This window comes from Netta rufina (assembly GCF_964035555.1).
Source record: "Netta rufina genome assembly, chromosome: 5".
In the NCBI taxonomy this organism is placed as follows: domain Eukaryota; kingdom Metazoa; phylum Chordata; class Aves; order Anseriformes; family Anatidae; genus Netta; species Netta rufina.
The window spans coordinates 48,197,540-48,223,702 of NC_140128.1; the positions used below are offsets into that span (position 1 = coordinate 48,197,540).

The window sequence follows — 26,163 nt, forward strand, 5'->3', positions numbered from 1 at the left end:
TGTTTTGTGTGGTGAACTTGGATCAAAAGCACAGCGCATATGTTTACGTGCAGATGGCAGAGAACTTGAAAGGGTCTAGGTTTTAGACAGCATTGATCCTTGTGCTATTGCACATAGATAACTAGTTCAGGCAAATGAACTGCACAACAGAGCCTCTCATACATGTTTACCCAGCATCCAGGTTCAACATGGTCAGATTAATACGCCTTCAAATAGATGCCTGCAATGTTGACCTGACTTTTCAGTCGCTAACCAATTAAGCCAACACAAACTGAACCTCAGACCACTGTTTCACAACACCAAACGTACAGCACCAGTGCCAGTTTACCAAGATATCAGCTTGCATCTTTAGCGTTGACATTAATGTCGCATCCCGTCATAGCAACAGCATGAAAAGATACTTTATGCTCTGCAGAAAACCGTATAAAAAAAAGGCATCCGGACTTTTGCAATAGAAGGAAAGGAATTCTTTTTCAAAGCCAGCATAGAACCAAAAAAAAAAAAAGTGAAAGAGATCCAGATAATCAAATTGTGAGAACTAGATTATCTCCATCCTGGAAAAGGACAGAAAAGATATACAAAATAAATTTTAAAAATGGCCAGCAAATTAATAGTGGAGCCATTTTTACTACCAAAAAGTAATATATATTTGTACATCAGAAAGAAAATGATTGTTTAGGTTTTCTTAAATTATATGCAACACCTTAGAACAAATGTTAAAGAAGGAAAGGTCAGCAGTGCAGTAACAGGGAGAAGTGGAATAAAGCACAGTATGTGTTTATTACTGGTGAGACACTAAGCTAGCCTGATAGAGTATTTGATTACCTAGAGGAATTGAAGGCAAAATAAATGTTGTGGAACTAATTGTCTGATTTCAGTAAATTCACAGGAAGTTCAGGCTGGATGTCAGGAAAAGGTTTTTTGTGGAGGGGGTGGTCAGACACTGGGAGAGGCTCCCTAGGGCAATGGTCACAGTACTAAGCCTGCTGGAGTTCAAGAAGTGTTTGGACAATGCCCTCAGACACATGGTCTGATTTTTTGGGTGGTTCTGGGTGGAGCCAGCAGTTGGACTTGATGATCCTTGTGGATCCTTCCAATATCCTTCCAACTCAGGATATTCTATGATTCCATGAAAGTTTCAATATAGCAGGGTACTGGAAAAGGAGCCAAACTAGAAGTGGTATGGAATATAAGAATGAGTTAAGAACCAGCTTGCTACTGGAGAAGGATGAGTAGACTTCAAGGTTTGGGCTCAAGCCCTATCTTAGTTTAATTTATGGTCTTAGCACATACATATCAAGAGTGCTGATGAAATTTGGTTGCAATGAAGTTAAAGCACAGAAGCAGGTTATCCAGTGGCTTTCAGTAAGGAGCTCCTGCAGTCCATCACTCTGGGTGCACTGGTTTCTTAAAAGACCAGTCATCCATTTCCTAAATTTAGTAAGAGAAGACAGCAGTCACTTTTATTCAGAGAAAACACTGGTGTTATTTTAGTGAGAAAAGAGACTGCTGCAGTACCTAAGGTGACCAGTATGTTTCCTATGCCCTACTGAGAAATCAGGAGTTGGCAGCTTTCTGATGAGCAGTAGCTGCTCCTAACTTTCTTCATACTGTTTGTTACTTCTCGTCCAAAACATATACTCTAGTATGAAGAATAATGGAAAAATAACAATCAATGTTAGAAAGAAATACAGTTTTCAGAGTCAGATGAAATATGCTTCAGATTTTCCCATGGAGTTAAAACTCAATGAAATAATTGTTTTCTCCTATTAGTTTGATCACTTGTGGTAAAAATATCCTAACAAAAACAAAAAAACAGCCTGGCACTACATTTAAATGCCTATTATTTAACTGAACCTAAAACCAGGAGGCTAATAGAAAATGCAGTCTATGTTTAAAGAAAACTAATTATGAGAAGTTGTATTATCATTTTCATACCTAAGTTGGTTGAATGACTCCAAAGTGCAAAGTTCACCTCATCTTTAAACTGTATAAGCATGAGCAGGAGAAGAACTGCTAAATACAGCACTGACTAGCAGGAAAATAGAGCTTCAGTAAATGGAAAAGGTCTTCAAATAAAATTTAAAATGAGATGACTTGGAGAGATAAAGAGATAAAAAGACTGTTCCAGACTGAGGATTTGCAGAGAAAACTCTACCAGTGTAGACAACTTATCTGTGCAATGCAGCTGCTTGACATAACCCTGGCAATAAATAAATAAATAAATAAAGGTTGAGGGACAGTTGCTTCCAGATCTCTATTTTTTTCATTTTTATTTTTACTAAGGTAGGCCAGTTTCTGCTTGATGAGGATGAAATAAAGCTCCATTTTTACAAACATGTAGTTTTAGCTCCCAGTCAGAACAAAAGGATTTTTTTTAATTGATTAATAATTGATTAATTAATTAATAATTGATTAATTTTTAATCAATTATAATTGATTGGGTAACTTCTGGACTTAAGTGAAGTCTGTCTTGACTATGGCTTATTGCAAAACAAGCCAAGACTCTGAGACGGATGTAAAGCAAAAAGCAAAAGATAATTTCATCCGCCCACTGGAAACGCACCTGAGAACTGCAGAAGATTTATAGCCAAATGCACGCACTGGTAACTCCTGTGCAACTTCACAGTAATACTTTACTGTAAGAGACTTGGCTAAAGAGCTAGGTCCCAGGTACTTGGCTTCAGCGCTGCAAGCTCCTCATACGCATTTACCAACTATGCTAGGTATTTGAAAATACACCTCAAGTGTTTTGTCTCATTCTGGTTGCTGTTTGTGGTAGCATTTAATTGTACTTCACTAGTATTCAAAGTTACATGGCACATTAAAAAAGAAAAGAACACGGGTAAATGACTTCATGTTTCAAATGTTTGCCTGTAGTTGATGAGTTCTTACCTAAAAAATTCTTCAACAACCTTTCTCAGGAAAAAAGAAAATAATATCCTTTTCATTCTCTTTTTAAAGTTAAGGAGAGCTGCTGTCTCCACGCTGTCCCATATCCTTTGGGGGTTTTATTTTGGGGGCAATATGACGTATTAATTATACGAAATTTGATTATTAGGTGCCAGATGTTGCCTAGAAGCAAAAGCCCTTCGAGACTACAGGGAAGACAGCGATGCATACCAGGTGCCACACAGCTTCTTGCTGGGCAAGTTCTTAGCTCCAGCTATAAAGTAGTATTTTAATAAATTCAATAAGCACAAAAATGCCCAGGGAAGCAAAATAATCATAATTAGCCCAGCACATTCTTCAGCAGAATGACCTAATTTAGAAAGTGTTTTGCAAAGCAGTTCTCATATCAAAAGGTAATTACATACACAAAAAATGAAAACTGTATTTCTGAGGTCTGTGCAAAAAGGGACTATCAAGTACACATGAAAAAGGATGTAACAGACTAGAGAATAGTAGGGTAAAGCACACATTTTCAAAATTCTTCCAGACATCCACTTGTTTCCATTTTATTCTTTGTTTAACCAGGAAAAACTTAAATATCAAGAGCAACTATTAGCACCTCACTGACATAAGGGCTCCTGAATTACTAGAGACTACTGATATTTTCATTCTATTACACTAGTCTTGCTCGGTAGTATTTTTCCACATGTAAAAATCTGTATTGCTTTTCCCCTACCTCCATCCTCTTTTATGTTATCAGTAATGCAGCAAAAGGCATGGAAGAAAGAGTAAATTGCACTGGACATCAACAACGTCCTGCTGCTTGTATTCTGAAAATTGAAAACAAACCTCAAAATCTACCAAGAGGAGAGAAGCAACTCTGGAGTGATACTGCACACTGTAGACAGACCTCCTGCAACAGCAAATTGTGATGAGTTATCTGATGGGTGGAATTTTATCAGTTTCACACAACGCAACAAAAACACTGGAATGATTCGTGACCTGCCAACTAAAGAGGAGCTACACTAGCCAAAGCATCCCTTACTCCTGCCAGGGTGTACCACTAATTATTTTTCCGTTTGTTAAAAATGGGAACAAATACAAGTGATAAAACGGCCTCTGGTAAGCTGTGCCTGAATTGATAAAACATGGAAAAATCTACCACAGAGATAACATGAAAACAGACAAAAAGAAAAAGCTATAGCTGAGTGTACCAGGCAAAAATCTCTACTGTAATAAAAATAAGGAAAGACAGGGGGGATAGAGAGGGAGAGAAACTAAAAAGAGAAAGATAACCACTTTTTAATTCAGGAAGAAACCACCTTTGAAATAAAAATCTTGGGAAAGTTCATTAAAAATAGATCTAAAAAACACTTAAAGATTTACAGAGTAAATTAACCCTTACCTAGATTTCCATAAATACTATATGGCCCATCTTACTCCAGTTTCTTTCAGTACAACAGTGCATGCTGTACAAAATTACATTATCTTTGCATCTTCAGGTTGTCTAAACTAAACAACTGATTCAAGCCAAGTGCAGTATTCCTCTTTAAATGGCTGTCAGCTGAGGACAGCACAGACACCTCTCAAGTTGGAACCTGATGAAAAGCCCTTACAGAGCTCACTCTCAGATAGATGGTGAAAAGCATCTAAGTGTGGAGGTATTTTCTTGTTGGAATATCCAACTCCTGCTACAGCTGCTGTAAACCATCTGGAGTTAACACCAGGTAAGGTGAAAAGAAAGTTCTGTTGTCTTTTATGAATCAAGACCTACATGTATGTTTTATCAGCCTTGAAGCACCACTTTCAGGACAACAGTTCCCAGGATGAGCACAGACATTTTGGATGGCAAACCCACAGTATTTTACTAACAAATCTAACAACTGATTGCCATTATTTCTTAATTCTTCAAACACTACGTGCGTAAGGATGCAGTTGAAAAGCAAATCAAATGAACACTAAGATTTACCATTAGCATTTAGCTCTACAGTAATCAGTTACAACACAAAACACCCACAGGGATCAGTATAATGTCCTTGGGACAAGTCTATGTGGTCTAACCCAACAATTTTTATAATATAATAGCCTTACATTGAAAATCAAATGACTGAGTGAACATTTCCCAAATGAGGTCCTTGTTAGGAAAGGAAGAATAAATACTAGAGAATACTGCCTCACTGAAGGGAAGAAAAAAAAAGTTAATTTGGGTGATAACGTTCAGTTTTTCTGTTCTTGAGTTCCCCTGATCCATTCAGATAGGGTCTGAACTCACATCTCTACCATCTTCTCAGCTTTTCCTTTCTTTCAGTCAACACAGACTCACAAACATATACTATCCATACGTTCTGCTCGGCTTCTTTCTGGCAAAGTATTTTTTGGATTGGAAAATGAATGTAGGTAGAAATTAATAACAATATACTTGTAAATGAGAGGTAAGGTACATGTAGTTAGTCTAAAGAAGCTTTAAGAGATCTGACTTACATATAATTACAGAAAACTTTAACAGATATCTAACAGTGTGGAGTGGAAAATGTAATTATTTAAGATAATGATTTTTGAAAACTTATTTCTGCTTGAGTAATTTTGGACAAGTAATTTCACCCTTTCTGTTTCAGTTTTATGCTCTTAGAAGCTAAGCTACTAATAGGATTAACTGACAAGTATTATAATGAATTACTTAATATTAAAAAAAATACTAGAGTCTTCTAGGATTATAATGATATTCAGATGCCAGAGAAACTATTTCACGTAAAAGCTGCATTTAGCTAAGGATTTTTCAGCCTGAGAGAGAATATGTAGATTTGTTTCCTGGACAATGAGTTGAAATATTCATTGCCTTTTCAGGCATTACTGAATGATGGCCTGTTTCAGGACTTTTCAGACGTCATCAGTAAGGGCGACTTTCCACAACAGCACTCTGACTGTAGGAGATAAAAGACTGTTTATTCTTTTTTCACAAGGGAGGAAAACAATGACAAAAGCAGGAAGGCAGCAGTAATGCAGAAATCTGGAGGTGATGATAAAGAGCAGGGAGAATAGAGAAAGTTGTTCAAAGAAATCCATTCTGGCCAAAATCGGGCAGGTGACAACCAAGTACATGCGACATTCAACAGAAGTGTGAAACATCATTTTTCAATTTTATCATTAAACATAACATTTCAAATTTCAGTGGATTAGATAAAAAGTGGTTTGAAACCCAGAACACAAACATAAGTATTTCAAATCTTTGGAATGCAACTTTGCATTGTTTTCCCAGAGCACATTCATTATACAACCCCTAAAAACAAGAAGGGAGGCTGCATTTGTTCAAATGCATTGCTGCTACACTCTGTGAAGTACGCTAATTGGTATCGACATGCTACTGCTTCAGTGTTGACATCTTGCAAGAGTTAGATCTAGTTCAATAGCAAGATGGTAAAACCCCAGGCTTGGAGAAAATTTCAATTAATGACAAATGGTAGAAAATTGGAACTGAGAACAAGGTAAATCTAAAAATGAAAACTGTTTAACAGAATACAGCGAATGAACGTATGGATCTAAACATTAACTGCATCGGGAATAATTCAGATGCAGAAGCAACTCAAGAGAATTTTAACACTTCTCTTTGAAGGAACTTATTGCTGTTATTCAATTGATTGAACTAGAAACACAGTTTCGAAGGGACTGAAATAGGAGCATGAACACAAACACACTGCCCTCTGCAGTCAGGTTTCTGATAGAATCTCTCACACTTTATGTAATGTAATGTAACCACAATCGGTCCAGTTTCCCAAGAAGTTTGAGTGAACAAGGACGGAATACAGCTAAATAGATTTTCCTTTATTCTTGAATCACATACCCAATATTTCATGTGATGCTGTTTTAGGCATTTCACTAACAAGGCAAATATTAGCAGGAGTTAACCTCTCCTACCAAACCCTCTCATTTATCATTACTGTTTTCTTGGTGAGCAGACATTTTACACCACTCTTAACTGCTCCAATTTTCACACCGTTGCTCAGTTCTCCAGTTTTTCTTTATTCCAGTAATTCTTATTTCTACTCCAGGTACTTCCCTCTTTTCCTAGAGGCTTGTTTCTAATTGACGGACAGTATTTTATTTTTTACAGGCAATGTGATCTCTTATAAGATAATCTTACTTTTTTTTTTTTTTTTTAAAAAAAAAGAAACAATTCAAGATATTTTATGTAGGCTATAGATTAATAACTCCTGAAATTCCCTGAATTAAGTCAAACTTCTGAAATTGCAAAGCACTGATAACAATTTTTGAAATGCTATTAAGGGACGTAAAAGACAGTAGCCAATAAGCCAAGCTAATCATAAAACTAAAAAAAAACAAAAAAACAAAAAAACAAAAAAAAAAAACACAAACTAACAAACTATCCTTAACAAACTAGTAAACAGCTTTATTTATGTGACAAACATTGACCAATTCTAAGAACCTATGCGTATTCATGTTTTCAGGTGACAACTGAGATTGCTCAGTTCTTTTGGGGCATGTTGGGAGGGATGGAGAAACCAGCACTTAACTCTCATCTTGCAGAAGGATTAATCTAGTCAGAATTAGAATACTATGCTGTAGGAAAATTCCTATATTCCGCAAATGAGATTATATCAATTAAAACATCCTTCTAGCACTTTATGATGGAGCTTTTTCAGCAGACTATGTTTGGGAGTAAGTAGTAAACAGAGTTTTGGTCAAAAAAAGTTGTACTGAAAGACAGTAAAGATTCAAAATTTAAAATAATCTTTGGATGTTAAATTATCAGCCTTCTTAGCAGAGTGACATATCTTTAAAAAGAGATTACAAAAGAGAAATCATACCTATTAGCAACAAGCTGTTATTGTTCTTCTCTGTGCAGCTACACACAGCATCTCAAATCAAGATCCACATTAACACCGGGAAATTTTAACTTCAAATTAGACTGAGCTACAAATGTTACTCAATCTAAAATTGAAATTAAAAGAAAAAAATAAATAAAAATTCATTTCAAGTTTCGCTATTTCCAGTATTTGATTTGAAGACATCAGGACGGATACGTATGTTACAAGTTAGAATTTGTGTCATCCTTACATCTTATTTCCTTCTTGTTGAATTTTATAAATAAAGTTATTGTGACTTATGTTTGATATTTGCCAAAAAAAAAAAAAGAGACAGACCAAACAACAGAAAACAACAAAACAAATTCAACAAAGCTTATTAAATAAAAATAAGCTCTAAAGCAGCATGCTGAAACAGTAGCATTTTATTTTGCTTTTTAAGCATTACTAGAAAGCCATATCAAATCATTTTAAAATATCTAATTAATCATATAAAATACACATTTCTTTTTCCACAGAACTATGATTCCTAAACTGATGGTCATCTTATAATAGTTGTATTCAGAATCCTAAGTTAAAGTTTCAGCTGTTATTTTAGAGTCTGGTACCTCCACAGCACTGCTACTATAGCTTGCCTGCCACTAAGATTACATCTTTTTATTATAAATAGGTGAATAGACAAAATCAAAGTGTTGAGATGTACAGGTACTCATCTAGACTCACAAACAAGAGTAAACACTGTAAACATCCTCCTAAAAATATTTTTGCAATTGTCAAAAGATGAGATGAATACAAATTCCTGTACTTTTCCCTTTATCAAATTACACTGACTAGTATTTTTAATAGTGTTCATCTCCAATGTTTGTATTTAAGCAGCATAAGTCTTTCAGCATATATTTAAAATAATAACTTAATACAGAAAAAGTTCTAGAGAAATTGACAAAGATTCTTAAAAGCAAAATTTTAAATTATGAGAATGCTTAGAAAAGACTGGCCAATTCAATGAAATGGATTTCTTCCAGCTTCCACACAGCCATCTCAAACTGAAAAGGTCATAAACATAGAATCCAGACTGGAAACGCAGTATTTTTCATCTCTCAGGACTCTCATATTAGCTCATTTCTCAGTTATTCTGAAGAGAATTGGGTGTTTACAGACTACTTATTAAGGGGAGGAGGAGCAAAAGAAACCCAGAAAAACATAAGCCTTCATTTTCACTGAACTGCACTGGTTGACTGCCAGCTTTCTTCAGAAAAATTAACCTTTCAGCATTTGTCAGTAGGCTCAAATATCTTGAAATGCTGAAAAGGTGAAACAAAAAACTTTTCTTGTGCTGTCTTCCTGTCTGATCTTTTGTCTCATATGTTTCCCTCAGGGATGCACAAGAAATCTCTCTGAATAATTCATAAGCACCTAGGCAGAAACCAGCTTATCCCACTAAACAAAAAGGTTGGGCAGAAGAAGCTGACTGCTGCTGTTCTACTTTGCTCTATCCTAAAGAAAAGAACACCAGAATGAGAAAGAAATTTTCCAATATAGTAAGGACAGTATATATAAAATATGTGTGTGTGTATAATTATATAAAAATATGTATACATTTATTTACTGGGGAAGGCACCTTTGTTATTAGAGCTCCACATTTCTTTGAGGGCAAAACTGATTATCTGTCTTCCAAAAATCAAAGAAAACACATAGCATTAATTAATAGGTATTAACATGTAATTAATCAATGTGCAGAATTCCGCTTTCAGTCAGGAATTAGTTATTAGAATGACTGATATTTCATCTAGACTACGGAATCTAACTCTTCTCCTGCCACGATCCACCTTTATTTCCCAATGGCTCTGAGTATTAGGCAGATGCAAATAAATTCTTTTCCTGAATTCTGTTAGGATTGAAATACTTATTGCCTCCAGATCCTTTTCATGCCCAACAGGCAGAGAAGAGAATAAAAAGCCACAAAAGATTGTTTTCAAATGTACCTTGCTAATAAGAAAATGGATCCAAGAGAAATCTAAAACTCATAAGCTATGGAGCAGCCATACAAGTTCTTTAAGATTGCAGAATCCAGTACCACAAATTGCAATGAAATAATTCATTAACATGGACTCAAGACTTACCAGCCTCTGCATGCTTTTCACATGTGTAGGACTAATAGATAAGGCCTCTTCATACCAGCGTTTGGCTTCATCAATATTTCCACGAAGTTCAGCCACCTGACCTCTCATGTAGAGAACATAGTGTGACATCGGAAAGAGATTAGCTGCTTCCTGGGTACACGCTGTGGCCTCAGCAGGCTTCCCAATCCCTATGTACACTTCAGCTGTGGAAGGAAAGAGTGAGGACCAATGAATCCTGTATCATCGTACCATGAGCAGATGTTTTAACAAGCTCTCTGTGTTTGCATATTGTTTCAATCCAGGTAAAGGTCATTTTCCTCAAGAAACGTTACAGCTTAGGAGAAACTATTGCATAAATTATTTTAAATGGCTGCTTTAAACAGCAGAAAACTCTTTACAGTTTCTTTTAAACTCTCTGGTTATTTTTAACCAACGTCTGTGATGTTTTATCTTATTTTTAAACATGAGTATTCCAGTGCTATTTAAGAACAGCAAGCCCAACACAAAGCAGCAGAGATCCTTACAGTAGGTAAGAACTAATTACAGACTTTTCTGCTTTTGTACATCACTCAGCAAGAAGTAGCAATTCCTCCAATTACCAATTACCAATGGTTACATGTCAAGTCTGGTTCAAAGTTTCCTGTTTCAAAGCAAAATCCTTTTTTAAAAAAATACAACGTAGTTGATGAGAAATGTTTCCTAGTTAAGTTTTCAGAACATGTGAAATGCTTCTTCAACACTCTGATTTGACAGAACTTGGTTCATATCGCCAAGTTTTAATTTTCTAAGACATCCTCCAGAAGCCATCTAAGAACATTTAATTTTGTAGCTTTAAAAAAAGGTACAATCAGTTCTCACGAAAGCATTGAGTAGCCTGAAAACTGTCTAAATCACACTGACTACAGGAAAAAAAAAAAAAAAAAAAAAAAAAAAAAAGGTTAATTCAGTAAGTAATTAACAACTAACAATGGAAAAAGTATTTGCCTTCAAGCAGCTCTTACAGCACTCTTCAACACTGCACATTTCACTACCCTGCTGCATTACGATAATCTCTTGCTAAAAGAGTGGGAGGAGAGGAGTAAAGAGATTAAATGCAAGGAAAAGGATACTGTAGTTTCTGGGTTGAGGTGTACATTTCTTTTACCTTAGTATAGATCCCAGAAAAATTGAGCCTTAAAATTGTATAATTGCATTCTATTGGATCACACTGCACAAAAAGAAGTCTTAAAGATTAAGGTTTAAACCAAAATGCTTCATCAGAACAGCAAAGCAACCTACCCCTCTTCAGGTCATGCTTCTCTCATTGTTGAGTACAGAGCACCCACCTTGCTTAAAAGGCTCTGAGATAAGGATCTCACACCAGAGCAGTGGATTTTGAATTGTACCTAAACTCTGAATGGGATCCATGTTGAGTGCCTTTAAAAGAGCTTTCCTAAGAGATAATCATATCAAGCAGTCTTGATAATATCTATAACCAGCCAACTTCAGTACACCAGAGTATGTAAATCTTAACCTACTTATATTTCTTGCTATTATTAGTGTATATATATATAAATATACACCTTGTTATTATTTAATATTCATAATCATGACTTTTTTTTTCCCCCTTTTGAGACCTGATTCTACTGATGGGAGATGAAACATTTTTACCAGATGAACATTCTTTTTTTGCTGCTTGGATGACTCAGTGACTTCACAGAACACATTCCACCTAGCATAAATAGTATGCTCATGAGGACATACAGATTAATGCAGTATATTTTCACAAGCAAGCTAATAAAATGCTTTTTGATAGAAAAATCTCACCCTCTCTGAAGAACTAACACATAAAATTACAGATCCAGCAACAGAATAACCTCACCTACTCAGAGATAGCAATATATAACTGAAGAATAGCAAGCCTGGTAAATAGTAAAGGTATAAAATTTTGAAATCAAAACATAAAGTTGGAAGAAATTAAGTACTTCTAGAATTCTACTTTTCTACTGTTGGTAGACTCAAAAAAAAAAAAAAAAAAGGAAGTTTTAGCCAGAGCTTTAGAGCCAGGCATGCAGAAGAAAATGTGAGTTGTACTAGGAGTTCAGTGTTTTTTTTTGTTTGTTTGTTTTTGTTTGCTTTGGTTTTGTTTGTTTGCTTTAACCCGTAAAATATTTTGGGAAAGCTTTAGGTACTTCATTTTTGAGTGCTTTTCTGAAATCTACACGGTCAGTATTACTATGAGAGAAACAAGATTTTGGAGAGAATAAAATACACTGTATTATTTTAGTGCTAACCACTTGAGCTCTCCTTGTTTTATTGTTTCTTCTCCAGCATCATCAGACTTGAAACATTTTAAAATAGACATTCCAAAGTTGTTTAAAAAACAGTCAGGAAAAGTATCATTTATCCAGCTTGTCAGTGATTGAAGACAGGAAAAAAACAAAAAAACAACAAAAAAAAAAACACACCTATTCAACACCATCCTGAGAGGTTAGTACATTTATGAGATGTACTCATACTAAACTGATGCTTTCAACTGTAACCTAAGTAGAAGGAAGCAGAAGCATATCATGATGCATACATAAAGACCTACCTACTAGATCAGGCTGTAAAAGGTATTAACTAAAAGCTATAAAAATCAGCAAATAACATGCAGAAATTAATCACTTACTCAAGTAATTTTTATCTGCTACCACAGTAATTCTAGACTGAAGAATATGCACAGTTTGACTAATTTAACAGGCCGCAGTTGAAATTCTGTACTCCTTGAGGGGATGCAAGTATGGTAGCAATTTGGGTTTTTAACAGTAGCCATTAGAGGTTACAACACTATTTATAAAGGTACACTTGCTTTACTGTAATAAATATTAGATTTTGCTTATTAATTGTGGCAGAGTAATTTGACAGTTATTAATGGTCCTTTCTAAAAGGTAAATGAACAATTAATTCTTTTCTGTATAAAGGTACTTGAATTAATGCTATATACGGTGCACTTTTTCTAGACAATATCTTAATTCTAGAGAAGTTTGGAAAAACTATGGAAGATTTAATAGAAAGGGGAACTTCTGGCTAGATGGTAAGCATAAGAGTTAATTCAAGAAATTTCTGAAATTGGAGAAGAGCTGTTCATTCTGAGATAATTTCATCTGATATATTCAAGGCAAAGGACATGCCTTAAAAAAGTACTGCCTTAGAGCAAAACTAAATTTGATTAAAATATAAATTACTTCAAACTCAGGAAAAAAAAAAAAAAAGAAAGTTAAATTCCAACACGGTAAATTCAAGGACAGTAGTTATAGAAAACTGACAAATACCAGATGACTGTTGGAAAATTTCAGAGAGGGCCATCAGTTCGATGAGAAACCAAGTGCCAAGGCTGGTGTTCACTTCTCAGTGTCTCCACTCAGAAAACACCCCAGCTCAAACCCTTCCGTGCTTGTGCTTGTATTTTATTGTCAAATCAATCCACTTTTCAGTCAAACTCTATAGCAGTAGCTATGACTAGCAAAACAGAGTCCAGTTTTGAGGTATGTGTCAAGTGACTGTCACAGCCACTGATCATTTAAGGATGGATTTGTTTTTTAATAGCATCACTGGGGGATGTACTAATCACAAAAGAGGGTTTTTTTTTGTTGTTGTTTGTTTGTTTGTTTGTTTTTTCTATATTTAAAATAAGCCTGAGTTCCCATCTTTACATTTTACAAATAAAAGGCTGGAAGAGTTCATTAGTAAACAAGATGAAAAATTAAAATTACGGTCTAAAAAGTCAAATTCTTTAGACTGAATGCCACACTCATTTACTCTAATGATACCTGTAATGACAGTGTATATTAATAAAGAAAAAATATTTTCTATACTTCCCACATGATATGTATTAATTTGGGTAAATAAATTCCACTAAATTTAGCATATATTAAGCATTTATTCTCATAATTTCTTCATGCCTCTATAATCTAACATTCTCAATTTTTGTATTTTAATGTTTAAAGCACATTAAAGATACATATTTCTTTTCCCCCTCTAAGTAGTAATACACTGCACAACCATACAGAGGGTCAAACAGTTAATGTGGCACGAGTCTCAAAAAGGAAGCAATTTCCCAATGGTAAGCCTTCATTTTTATTTAAAGAACATGCTGCAAGTTACATGTTAAGTAATTTCATGGCTGTTTTCTATGCGAGTATCTCATACGTATTGATAAAGATACCTTTATATCTGTTTTGTATCATATTTCATAGAGTAAATGTTAATTTGGAATATTCCTAAAGGGAAAAAAAACACAAACAAACAAACAAACAAAAAAAAACTTTTTCAAAGCTCAGGGCATTTCCTGTAGCAGGACAGGTAGCTGAACAGTTAGAACAGGATGCCTGAACACTTAAGTGCAGCACAAGTTACCAGCCCAAAGTATTACGAACAGAAACATACAAAAAAAAGGAGAGGAAGTAAGCTTCACATTGCTGTACTTTCTCTGAAGATTGACAGCAGCCGTCTCTCATCTCTTGTTGTATTTCTTTCATTGCTCCCCATTACACAAAGCTCCCCATTACACAAAGTGTCAGGGCACTCTTTATATGTCGTGTTCTTCCCCTGGATCTTTAACATTTTAGTTTGCTCTCCACACCACTTCTTTCCCAGTTCCCACATGCTTCCTCCTGCTGGGACAAGAACATGGCCTGCAGGCAGTGCTCACGCAGAAATCGTTAAGAGGTGAAAGTAGAGTGTGCAGCAGACTGCAGCAGCGGAAGACTGAGGTGGACGCAAGTTGTGGACTACAAAGGACTCAGAGAAGAGTGTCTGGACTGCTCCTTTGTGGAGAAAACAGTAGCAGCCACTTGCATGGACAGAATAAACTGTCACAGAAAGATGAGAAATTACAGCATTGCAGATGCTAGGAGTTTCTGTAAATGGCCATCTGTGATGGTTTATAAATATTTACAGTCAGTGATACCATGTTGCAAGGCAGGTGACTGCACCATGCCTTGGTGAGCCTTGCTTTGTTCTCCTCTCTGTTGTTGAAGAAGAACCTTCCCACCCCCACATGAGATCAGTTATCAATCACCATCATTGTTCTTTTCCATCTCCTGTTGTTTTTTTCCCCCCTCTGAAACATAAATTAGTATCCGAGAGCCATTGTTCCATAATGGCCTTCACACAACAGAACTGTTAATGCAAAACAGGTAAATTAAAATGCTAAGAAATAAAGCTCTGAATGTGGATTATAAACAACAAGATTTCCTAGTAACAGTAATTCCTTGGTGATTTGAACTCCAACACCTTGCAAAAATAAGATACAGCTCTTTCCAAATGACAGCTTTGTAACACATACACTACATGAAATGTGTCTTGGGAAAAATTTACACAAGGTTACCATATAGAATAAACACAAATTGATCGTGTCTATACAATATAGGCTGAGTATAATGAAAAACAGGTATGTCACTGAAAAATGTTCAGGCCTAAGAGCAGACCAAGGCAGAACAATTGCTAATTGATTTCTAAATAACGCCTTTCTGATGCAAGTATTATTTCAAAGGATACATTTATAACTGTAAAAATACACTGGATCATCATTTTCTGATTAAGACTTTGTAGGACTGTCACTTGTGATACTGACTTAGCATTTAGCTTGAGGCTGGAAGTAGCATAATAATTACTAAATCCACTCAAGATCACTCCGCATTTAGAAAAATGATACTGGGTGTTTCACATCAGTGAAGCTAGGTGGAAAAGAGCTAAACAGCTCATCACTACCTTTTTTATTTTTTTTCTGTGCAGAGTTAATTATTCTCAATAATAAAGCTTTTCTAGTTCCAGCAACACCACTGAAAATTCTTACAAACATCATCTTCCACCCAATAGAATCAAGGTAACTACATTTTCAAATACTACAAAATTCAAGATACTTCAGAGACTAAGTTGATGAGATGAGACTTTGGGCCAACTACATTTCTTTCTTTACCACAAATTATCTTTGGTTTTCAAACAGCCTTTCTACAAGGGGCACTCACAAAAACCCAGTTTTCATCAAGAAGGAAGGAATCATGCATACTGTGTGTACGGTACTGTTTCATACACGTACCTTTATCAGTCAAATGGGTATTACCAAACAATAGGAGTAGCTTTAGCTATTTTTTATCCACAACAGAAATTTTATATGTAATAGAAATACAGGAAGAAGACCACAGAAACATGTGTCCCCATTCGTATGTAAAAGGAGTGCATTTTAAATACATACCCCTATTTCAAAGTTATGGGAAAAACTCACCAATACTTTTTTTTCCAGCAAGCTATCATACATTCTATGTCATTATGAAAAACTTACATGCATTTGGTGTTAAGATTTGTTGTCAACATTTTAAAGAGAAGTTAAAAAAAAAAAAAAAAAAAGTAAATATTTCTTAAGAATGTATGCAATATGTTCTTAATATGAATAATGGCTTTCATAATATTTAAGTTTGATCTTCGGACAAGAAAATGCAATCCTGGTAGACAATGAAATAGCAGAAATGATTCACATCATCATTTCCTAGATTAAGACAATATCAATTTTTTTTTTTTAATGAAGCAAAATGATAAATTTTGAGTTTATCTTCAGGTATGTGACAACAGCTCCTGAAATCTAAAACAGATTTTTGCAAGTCTGTAAGCTAGCAATAAAAGGGATGGCAGAGAACAAGAAATATTTTACTTTCACAGTACCTGCATGAAGCCATATTTGAGCTAGAGTCATCCAAGGATGCAGGGGACCTTGTTTAGGGGCACTGCTTTGCAGAGATGAAGCAACTTCAGACAGCGCTTGTTCTACTCTAGAAGCTGCTATTGACGTCGCGTGAACTGAACCTGTACAAGTAATTAAAAAAAAAATACTAATCAGAAAAAGAATAAAGGACATACTTATTGCATAAAACAGTTAGTCATAAGCCTTTTCTTAACAAATTTTACCTAAAACTCCTCTAGATTTAACTTAAACATACCGTTTTTTTTTAAATGTCAGATTAATTTTCCCTGTTACAGAAACTTGTATACTGGTCTGAAAGTCTCTATACTAAAACTACACTGAACACTGGAAACTGTACATGATACATTTTTGGATTGCTGCTATGAATACTCTGTTAAACTCGACATCTTGTGTGGCAAACGTACGATCCAAAAAAAGGTTTGTGATGGTGTCGTACACTGTAATCTTCAGTTTGCTGCATGCACTTTGATGTTAGTAATTGCTATGTCTTTCCACAGACAGCAATTAGATGACTATTTTAAGACTAATAATAGCGTTTTTAAAAAAGAGCTAAAATATACAACATGATCCCATCACAGATACACAGTTAAACTGCATTGAATGTAAACCTTAGCTAATCAAGAAGGCTGAATTAAAATGCCTTGTGGAAAAAAAATCTATTGCATGAAGAACAATCCCAAAGTTGCCTTGAATAATTCTCTTCATATTAAGCATTTACGAGTGAGATTAGAATATCATGAGCAAATACTACCTTTTTCAAACTACCAGATGTGAAAAAGCTTCTATGACAAGAGAATACCTAATGACAACTGTACTTTGCATATTCAGGTTACTGACAGTGTCTTTAGTCTTGATTTACTTATTTTTTAAATCAAGACTACTTATATTTTAATAGACACTCTTGGTCATCTAAGCTTCAATGTACCTCTTGTTGTATTTATAATTACAAATTACAAAATCTCATTCTGACCATGTCTGATTAATAAATAATGGAAGTAAAATATTTCATATTGGATCAGATGTATCCTAAGCCCAGCTCCACACTGTAATGGCCAACAACGGCAGGTACCTTAGAAGAAAGTATTGAGTCCCAGACAGGTTGAACCATATCCCACAAGTTCATCATTAACAGTTAAGCAATAAATAAAACCTTCACTCTCAATCTCAGAGATTTTCTAAGATTTTTAATGAGAAGGGGTTTCTCAAACAAAACACGCGTTCTTAAGTATGACAAGATAAATCAGCAGACTAGAAATGTAGAAGGAATTCCTACTACACAGACCAGTGGAAGAGGAAGTTTGTCTGAAAGCAAGCAGCACGTTTCCCTGAACTGATAGAAACAGAGGAAAAGCAGCACAGGACTTTGTCATCAGCGTTTCTTAGGTCATTTTGAACAAGGAATTGCCCTAAGGTTCTGAAATGGCCGCTGGCTATGGAGTTTGCTTTCCTCTGCTGGTTGAAGAAAGAGCATACACTTCAGCCTGCATCAGAGCTGAACAGTCACTCAAGTTTCTGTGTATCTTTAAGACTTCCAATGAAAAGTAAAAAAGAAGTCTAAGCAAGAAGCGTGTGGAGCATATTTGCAGAAAATTACCAGCAAACGGTATCACAAATAAGCTCTAGTCACCAGTAACCTTGCCTGACCTCCCTTTCTGTAAATGCACGTCACTGCAGCCTGTCACTTGTTACACTTCCAGTGCAAGTAACAGCAAAGAACCTCCTCAGCTCTCCAGCAGAAATTCTAAGGTGCAATTCACTGACACACAGGATTTCATCTAATCCCTTCCTTCTGAAAAGGAACTATCCCATTTAGAATTAAAAAAAGACTATTTTCTATAATTTAAAGCATGGACCCTGGCTGCTAACCAGGCCGCGAGTTATTTCACGTAGAAAGTGCGCTACTAGGTTTTAAGTCTCCAGTACTTAATCATAAAATGTACATGGTAATATATTATTAAAACTTGTTGTACGTCAATTTCTATATATAAAGAACTAGTGTGATAAAATTTCTACAAGCAGCAGTGCCATGAAAGCATTACCACCTACACTCAAGTTAAAACAGGGTGGATACTGAGTGTTTTCTATGGTAATCTACTCCTATCCGGGACTTTCTGGAAGAATAAAAAGATAGTGTTTTTAATTAAAAAATATATATTTCTAGAAGATTTATTTCACAAAGTGCTATTATTAAAGTGGCTTATTAGGACGAGGGGTTATGGCTTTAAACTAAAAGAGGATAGGTTTAGATTAGACATAAGGAGGAAATTCTTCACTCGGAGGGCTGTGAGGCACTGCTCAGGTTGCCCAGAGAAGCTGTGGGTGCCCCATCTCTGGAGGTGCTCAAGGCCAGGCTGGATGGGGCTCTGGACAACCTGGTCTGGTAGGAGGTGTCCCTGCCCATGGCAGGGGGGTTTGAACTAGGGGCATCTTTAAGGTTCCTTCCAACCCAAGCAGTTCTATGATTAAAATTGCTTGTATTTCCTTTAGGAAAAAAAATATTCCTTAAGGTATTTCAGCAATTAGTTCTCCAAAGAAAAAACAGACGTATATACAACAAAATATTAGTCTTCAAGTGTCGCTATTTCAACCAAGCTACTAAAAAAAAAATATCCTCTTATCTTTCATTATATTAATATAGCTGATATAAAAGTGTAGTATAAGTTCCTCATGAACCTTAATCTAAAATTCAACACAAGCCAAGTAACTTAACTGTTTTAGAAACTCAGATTACAGATTATTCACTATATCATCTAAATTTTGGCTGCTTCTAAACAACATCCCAAGTAAATGGTTTCTTTGAGTTTAAATTTGAAGACCAAATTTTAAGCATAATACAAAGAAACTTGGTGTAATATTTCCCAGAGGTGTTCAGAAATTCTAGCCATTGAAATCCTTCACACTTCAGTCTTATTTAAAAGCATGGAAAACTTAAGGATGTTGAACAGCACAAGAGCACCAATATTTGTGGGGTTTTGTTTTGTTTCTTTAAAAACCCTTCTTGGCAGCGGCTGTTATGAGCGATCAGAAACATGACTACATGGTTTCCAAAAGGAGGAGGGATGACCTCCAGTAGAGCCTTGCATGTCTAATCAGCACTACCACTACATCTTTTATCACAATTTCGCATCTTTACTATTATTTACTTCTTTATTAATAAAATAGCAGCAGTCTTCTTTACAGTGCCAAATTCATTCAGGAATCTTTCAGGTACACTGCACTCATACTGATAGCTCTAACCCATAAACTCCTGAATGCTTCTTTAGCTTTGACACAATGAGCTGCCACCTGACTATTTCTGGCAATTTGTGTTAAAACACAGTGAGTAAGCTTTATTTTTATATGCAAGTAAAGATCATTTAAAGAAGTCTCCTGTGTGCTAAAAGCTTCTTCTGACCTCTCTACACATTCTACTTAACCCTGTTCTAAGCCCAGGGGCCTCAGACTGCGATCTTTATAATTACATTGTAGTTGTGTAATTTATACTAATTTCAACAATAAGCAGTTAAGACGCACAATGGTTTGTGAGGGTAGAGTGAATCTTAAAGTTTGCTTGAGGCCTCACGGCCCTTACGCTGCCAGCTATTTATATGCTGGCTCCCTGTTGGTTTTGTCATAAGATCTGTTCTCTCTTTCCAGCCTTACCTGTACTTTTCTTATTTTAGTCTGTGTTCAGTAGCCCTGAGACAATCACCAACAAATCTTCACTACAATTGCTACAATTCACTCAGATGTAGCTTCCTTTAAATGCTCAATAGAGCAATAGGAATTCCTTGATTGCAACTTTACCATATCTTAGATGCTATACAAATATTCTTGCTCTTCCCGAGAATTTCTAGACCTGCTACTATAGTGTGACACTTAAGAATAAAGAAAAAAAAAGTCCTTCAAAATACCAAGGCAAAAAAGAGTGTTTCTTTTAGGATGCAAAAGGATGAGGTCTGGAAAAAGAAGATATATAGCCAAAATCAATCCCAGCTACTCATTTCCATTTATTCAGTTTTGCCTTAAGGCTTGTTTATACTAAATGGTATGACTGTGAAATGGGGACTGTCTTTGCAAAATCTTGCATATATTATTTAAATTACCTATTGACTAAGATTTGGAAGCACAACTGCATTGCACACGACAAAGTATAACAAAACGCCTTAATTTTTCCTAACAAAATGTTTCTAAACAAAAAAGTTTCCTATAACAACATCTGTCCAGAATTTAAAGAGCGTTTCCACGCATCATAGTAACGTAGTATCTGCGACAACCTGTGGTTATGTCAATGCTTCAATTCAATAATCTAACCAGAATACCTACCAAAAGGCTTATATAAACACAATTTAACCAAGAGGAAACGTAGTCTCACACAGAAACCTTTACTTTCTAAGTCATACCTACAGTTCAACTTCTGTGAACAACAAAGTGTTCAATTTACTTCTCTTCAGATTTTTCTTAACACAAATATTACAAGAAAGTCTGCATGAAATCAATCTTTTAAATACCATCCATAAGTTACCCCATGGAAACAGACGGCATGTCATGACTTTTTCAGTCCTTTCCTTGGACATTGCCCAAAAAAATCTTAACAATGTTGCCTTAGGGGCAGGGACTAACTAAGACATGGACTCTTATCAGCACTTGGAGAAAAATAAAAACCAATTTGCCTCACATTTTCCTTCTGAAAATGGGTAAAAAAAAACCTGGACCGACATCCTTCAAGAAACAGGTTCACATCACCTGACAAAAAACACCATAAAAGGATTTTTTTTTTTATACTACAAAAAAGAGTGTATTATAAAACAGTTTCATAATTTATGTAAAGAAAAAATGCTTTAAAAGCAATGCTCATGCAGGAGTGAAGAGGAAACAAACCCATGGCTTTTAACTTTATATTCACACAAAGCTGCCAGTAAGAACATTAGTGGTGCAACATACAGAGAGAACTGTGCTAAAAAAAAAAAAAAAAAAAAAGGCAAACACGTGATAGAAAGAGGCAGTAACTTCTACAGGACTAATGCATCACTGGTATGATGCATTTGATACGATAGGCAGATTTCATCAAAATTAACATTATTTTGTATCAAATTTATTAGGTGTTTGAGACACCTTTCATAATCAAAAATTAGAAAGATACCTTATCTTTTGGTACTGTTATGCATGGAGATTTTAGTAGTCATGTACAGCCAACATCATTTAGAGTATTTTCTCCGCTTTCTGAAAAACATTTTCCATGCTTAGTCACCATCAAACATGCTGTTTTCCATTTCTTCTTATTTTTCAATGAGAAACAAATTCAAAATTTTCTATTCAAGGCCAAATGCACAACTTTATAATGTAACTGGTTAGAGAGAAAGAATGTTGTTTTGAATCCTGGTTAAAGCAGCAATTAGCTTTATTGATCTATATTTTTCATTTTCTTTTATGTAGCTTGTTGGCATCATTTCATTATTTTGAAGTGTACTCTTAAGAGATTTATTCTACGTGTAAAATTTGTACCACAAGAGAAAGTAGTTTATTTCGACTCATGACAGAAGTTCCAACGTTACCTTCTAGACCAATATACTCCTTAGGAACAGCAGTGGCATAAAATCTCCTATAATACAACATACTGGCAGCTGGCCATTAGGTTATACAAAACCTTCCTAATATATCTTTATTTGCAGCCCTGTAGAAATGAATACTGCCTCTTTAATTATTAAATGCAAGTGTTAGTTGAGTGCATTCAGATCTTGTAAGATTACAGACCTTAGGGTGAATGGGCAAAAAGCATCAGCCTTGCTTTACACACTATCAAGCTGCAACTACTGATGAACAAAACATGTACATTTTGTGGTAAAGGAAAAGGTGATTTAAGTCCTTAGGAAATTAATGGAACTTTACAGTGAATACTACTTACAAACTGAAAAGGGGGAGTAAAAACCATGAAAGTAAGCATCTGATGGATTGCCTTTGAACAAATCAAACCATAAATTAAAATCCAAACTAAGAAAGAGAAAAAAATAGATAAATAGAAAACAAGAACTCCAAGAAAGCCAGAGGTTTTCTGATAATCTTCCAACCATAAATCAGGTTTCCAAAGGATAAAGATTTTAAATAAGGAGATCACTGTTTACAATAGATATTGTCATAGAGCCTTTGCTACACCTCTAAGATCATGATCCTGTTCATTAAATTGTAAATCAAGTCAAATAAAGTCAAAAAGTCTTTTGTTCTTTCACCAGAAAAAAAAGAAAAAAAGAAAAAAAAAAGAGAGGAAACATGAGATTTTCATACCTGTTAACTATACCAGAAAGCTATAAGCATCTAGACAAACTTCTACTTATTCAAAAATAGAGAGCTTTGACTTTCATAAATTATTTACACTGTACAAAGGACTCCAGTATCTGTGTGAGTTTTTTTTCATCCTTCCACTACTGCTCATCTATATGTTGGAAGCTCCTTTCCCTAAGAATACAGCAGTTTTTATCTGAAATGGAAGACTTGGGCTTTACATAATGGAATTTGTGCTTGGACTTATACATTCTTTTCATGTGCCTTCACTGTTGAACGAGGTCTTATTCTCTTGTAGGCCTGCAAAGAACAAGCAATTTAACGCTGGCTGGCATGTACACTTTAAAGAGTAGGCCTGAGTAGTACTCTTTAAAGGGTTAGCAAGTTCAACTCAACAACTCTCAAAGGGGGTAATAGCAATTAACTAACTATTCAAATGCCTCAAGAAGAAAGTCAAGTTTCAGCTAGTTAAACTTCTGTAGGACACATTTCCTGAAGTCTAAAGGAAGCGCTCTCCAGAATTTTCAGTTGTAGGCTTATATATGAGCTAGTGTTTTCAAAACTCATGTCTTATCTAGGCTACTTTAATGAGTGAATTTTGGTAATACTCAAAGATTCATTCTATAGATTTTGTTAAGAATTAGTATCTTTGACACAATGCCAGTTAAAGTTTAGTGTCAACAGTGAATTTTCTAAGACTAGATTATAGTAAATGCAGTAACAATTACAGTGCTACGCCCAAGACTGTGAATGAAGGACAATTTATCAAACAAAAAAAGAGTTAAAATGAAGTATCTAAAAAAGTAACTTGATTTTACCCTGCCACCTGAACTATTCTGGCAGCATTACTATGTAGCTTGCATGCAAGCATGGAAATTGATTCTGCAGCATGTTTAAACTGGCATCATTTCAATTAACAGAATGACTCCTGATCTGGAATAGCAAAATGCTGATTTTCACTACTCTATTGCCTTTGAATCATTTCAATATATCTGCCATATTAAAGCATACATCGATATTTAATGCGATTTTTCCCCCATATGAAGTTTCAGGGAATGTTTTGTATGCAATTAGCTAAAAAGGCTTTTAAATCAAGGATCTAGACACTAAAATTACATCACTAAAAACTAAGATAAGAAGGAAATCCTGTGGAAAGGACAGTCTTGTTAGGCAAAACATGCCAGCAATGGAAATAATTACAGCCATAAATGCTACAGTGCAGCAGAGGACAATAGCCTACTTTAAAAAACACCTATCGTTTTCTGTAACAATCATGAGAACAGAATATTAAATCTGTCTGTAACTTTACATCTTTTGGGATCAATAAAACACTCTATCCTAAACAAACTCTTAAAACCCATTCAGAATTTAATGAAATACATTTGAAAGGCCAGATTTCACGGACATTGTGCTGAAGCTTAAATTGTTTTAAACACGGTTTATCAGTTATGAAGATTATCAGAAAAACACAGTACAAACACGCCCATCAGGAAGAGAAAACCAATTTACAGCGAGAAGGTGAACAGGGCTCAGGAACTTGGTCACAGTATGGAGAGGCTGCATGGGGCCAGACAAAGGTATCTGATTTAGGATGAGGAAGATGAGAAGATACAAACACTTGGAGAGGAGACTCTGTTCTTGAGAGAGAAGATGAGGAAGTATCAGAGGCTAAAAAGCGAAAGAAAGAGAATGATAAGGGTGTGGGGGGATGGGAAAGGAACAGATCCAAGAACAGGGTTTAATGGAGTCACGGATGCCAAAAAATGTAAAGCGTTTATTTCCCCATTCAGTAAGATGAAAATGGCTTCCACATAAAATAAATAGCTCTTCTGAAAGCAGTGTAAAAAAATATGCTATATTCATATGTACTCCTCTTCTGTAATAAACTTGTTTCAAAAAGAAATTAAAGATTAACTTTTCCCTGTGTTCTAATGTATGAGTTTATAAAATATATTTAGGAGGAAATAAAGACCAAATTTTAAAACTCAGCTACCAATGTTACTTCCTATGACAAACTAAGTGGACTGAAACCACTACACAATAGATTGAATAATCTGATTTTAAAAAGTTTGAGTGCAACTTACCTTAACCAAAATAGTCAACTGAAGCCTCAAGTGATTTGCATATGCTTATCTAACTTTGCAAAGGAAATGAATCTGTCTCCCTGTAAGATTTTACTTCAGTGAATGTTTCATAAAACCTTTTTTTTTCCCCCTCCATATTCAGCAATACATACAAATATGGGTACATGCCACTCATGGCAAACCAGCTGAAACAGAAGGCAAGCTCAGAGTAGGTTTGCCACAGTTCTTGACTAGGACATTGGATTTCTTACAAGGCTAGACTGGTAATTCCAGAATACATGCTTTTTATACTCCAAAGATTACAAAAATTTAAGCTTGCATCATTTAATCATTTCTGATTATTTTATTGGATTGGTAAAAGCTATATATAAACACTGTGGCTTTTTTTTTTTTTTTGAAGATCTTTTTGTTTTAGTTTCAACTTTTGCTAAATCGATATACCTAAATAAATATATTTTTTTAATATACATCTTTTACACCCATCACTGTTATTTGAATTTTAAAATCCTTTAATTTTTCTTTTGCAAGTACGGAAGACTTCAGATTTAATTTTAGCTCTCATTTCTTGTTACTATGATTGATCAAACACAGTAACCAGCAAAAAAAACCAGTAACCATCGTTTCCACAGGTGGCAAGCAATTCAGGTAGTGGAATGTTTTCATGTGTGCATGTGTATACACATATGTAAGTTAATACATATGGTAGCATTATACTGTCTAAAGGGCAGCAAACATTTATGTCCTAAAAGGATTTTCCCCAATACTTTTTCCTTACATCCTCATTAAAATACTGTAAATGCCAAATTTGTTTTGGATTTCTTAAGACTGAGGATAAACAGAACCTCAGAATGAGCTCTCTCGGCCAATAGAGGTCTAACAACTTGACCATCTGTTAGTTCTATCATTTTTGCACACTTTTTTTTTTTTGAGAGTCTACCTAGAGTTTTCTCACTCAAACACTATGCCTAGCTTGACTTCTGTTCTTACAGTAACATAACCTTTTAATTTCTGCAGTATTTTTATATACTATTCTGGAAGAAGAATTTTGGACAAAACTTTATACGGAGTTTTTACATTTACACTACTGTACAGATACAGTAGGTAACAAATCCACAGTCCTTACCAGAATTCAAGTATTTGAATTGCAAGAAGGTTTCTTCCACTAAAATTAAAAATTAAAACCACAAAAACAAACAAACAAGAACAAAACAACAAAAGAGACCCTCTCCAACCTACCCTACATAATTACCTTTTATAAGAAAAATAAA

General features: G+C 35.0%; 1 protein-coding gene across 5 annotated transcripts in view; it reads right to left on the reverse strand.

The window, feature by feature from the left end:
- Positions 1-26,163, reverse strand: part of TTC7B (tetratricopeptide repeat domain 7B) — a 136,575-nt gene that overhangs the window by 18,292 nt on the left and 92,120 nt on the right. For 2 of the 5 annotated variants that reach the window (XM_084288206.1, XM_084288204.1), the window contains 4 exons: positions 24,321-24,479; positions 22,438-22,488; positions 16,514-16,654; positions 9,833-10,035 (listed from right to left, as the gene is read on the reverse strand). In XM_084288206.1, coding sequence (XP_084144332.1) covers positions 9,833-10,035; positions 16,514-16,654; positions 22,438-22,488; positions 24,321-24,479 — 554 coding nt within the window. The remainder of the gene's footprint in view (positions 1-9,832; positions 10,036-16,513; positions 16,655-22,437; positions 22,489-24,320; positions 24,480-26,163) is intronic. The other 3 variants (XM_084288207.1, XM_084288205.1, XM_084288208.1) reach the window with 3 other exon arrangements.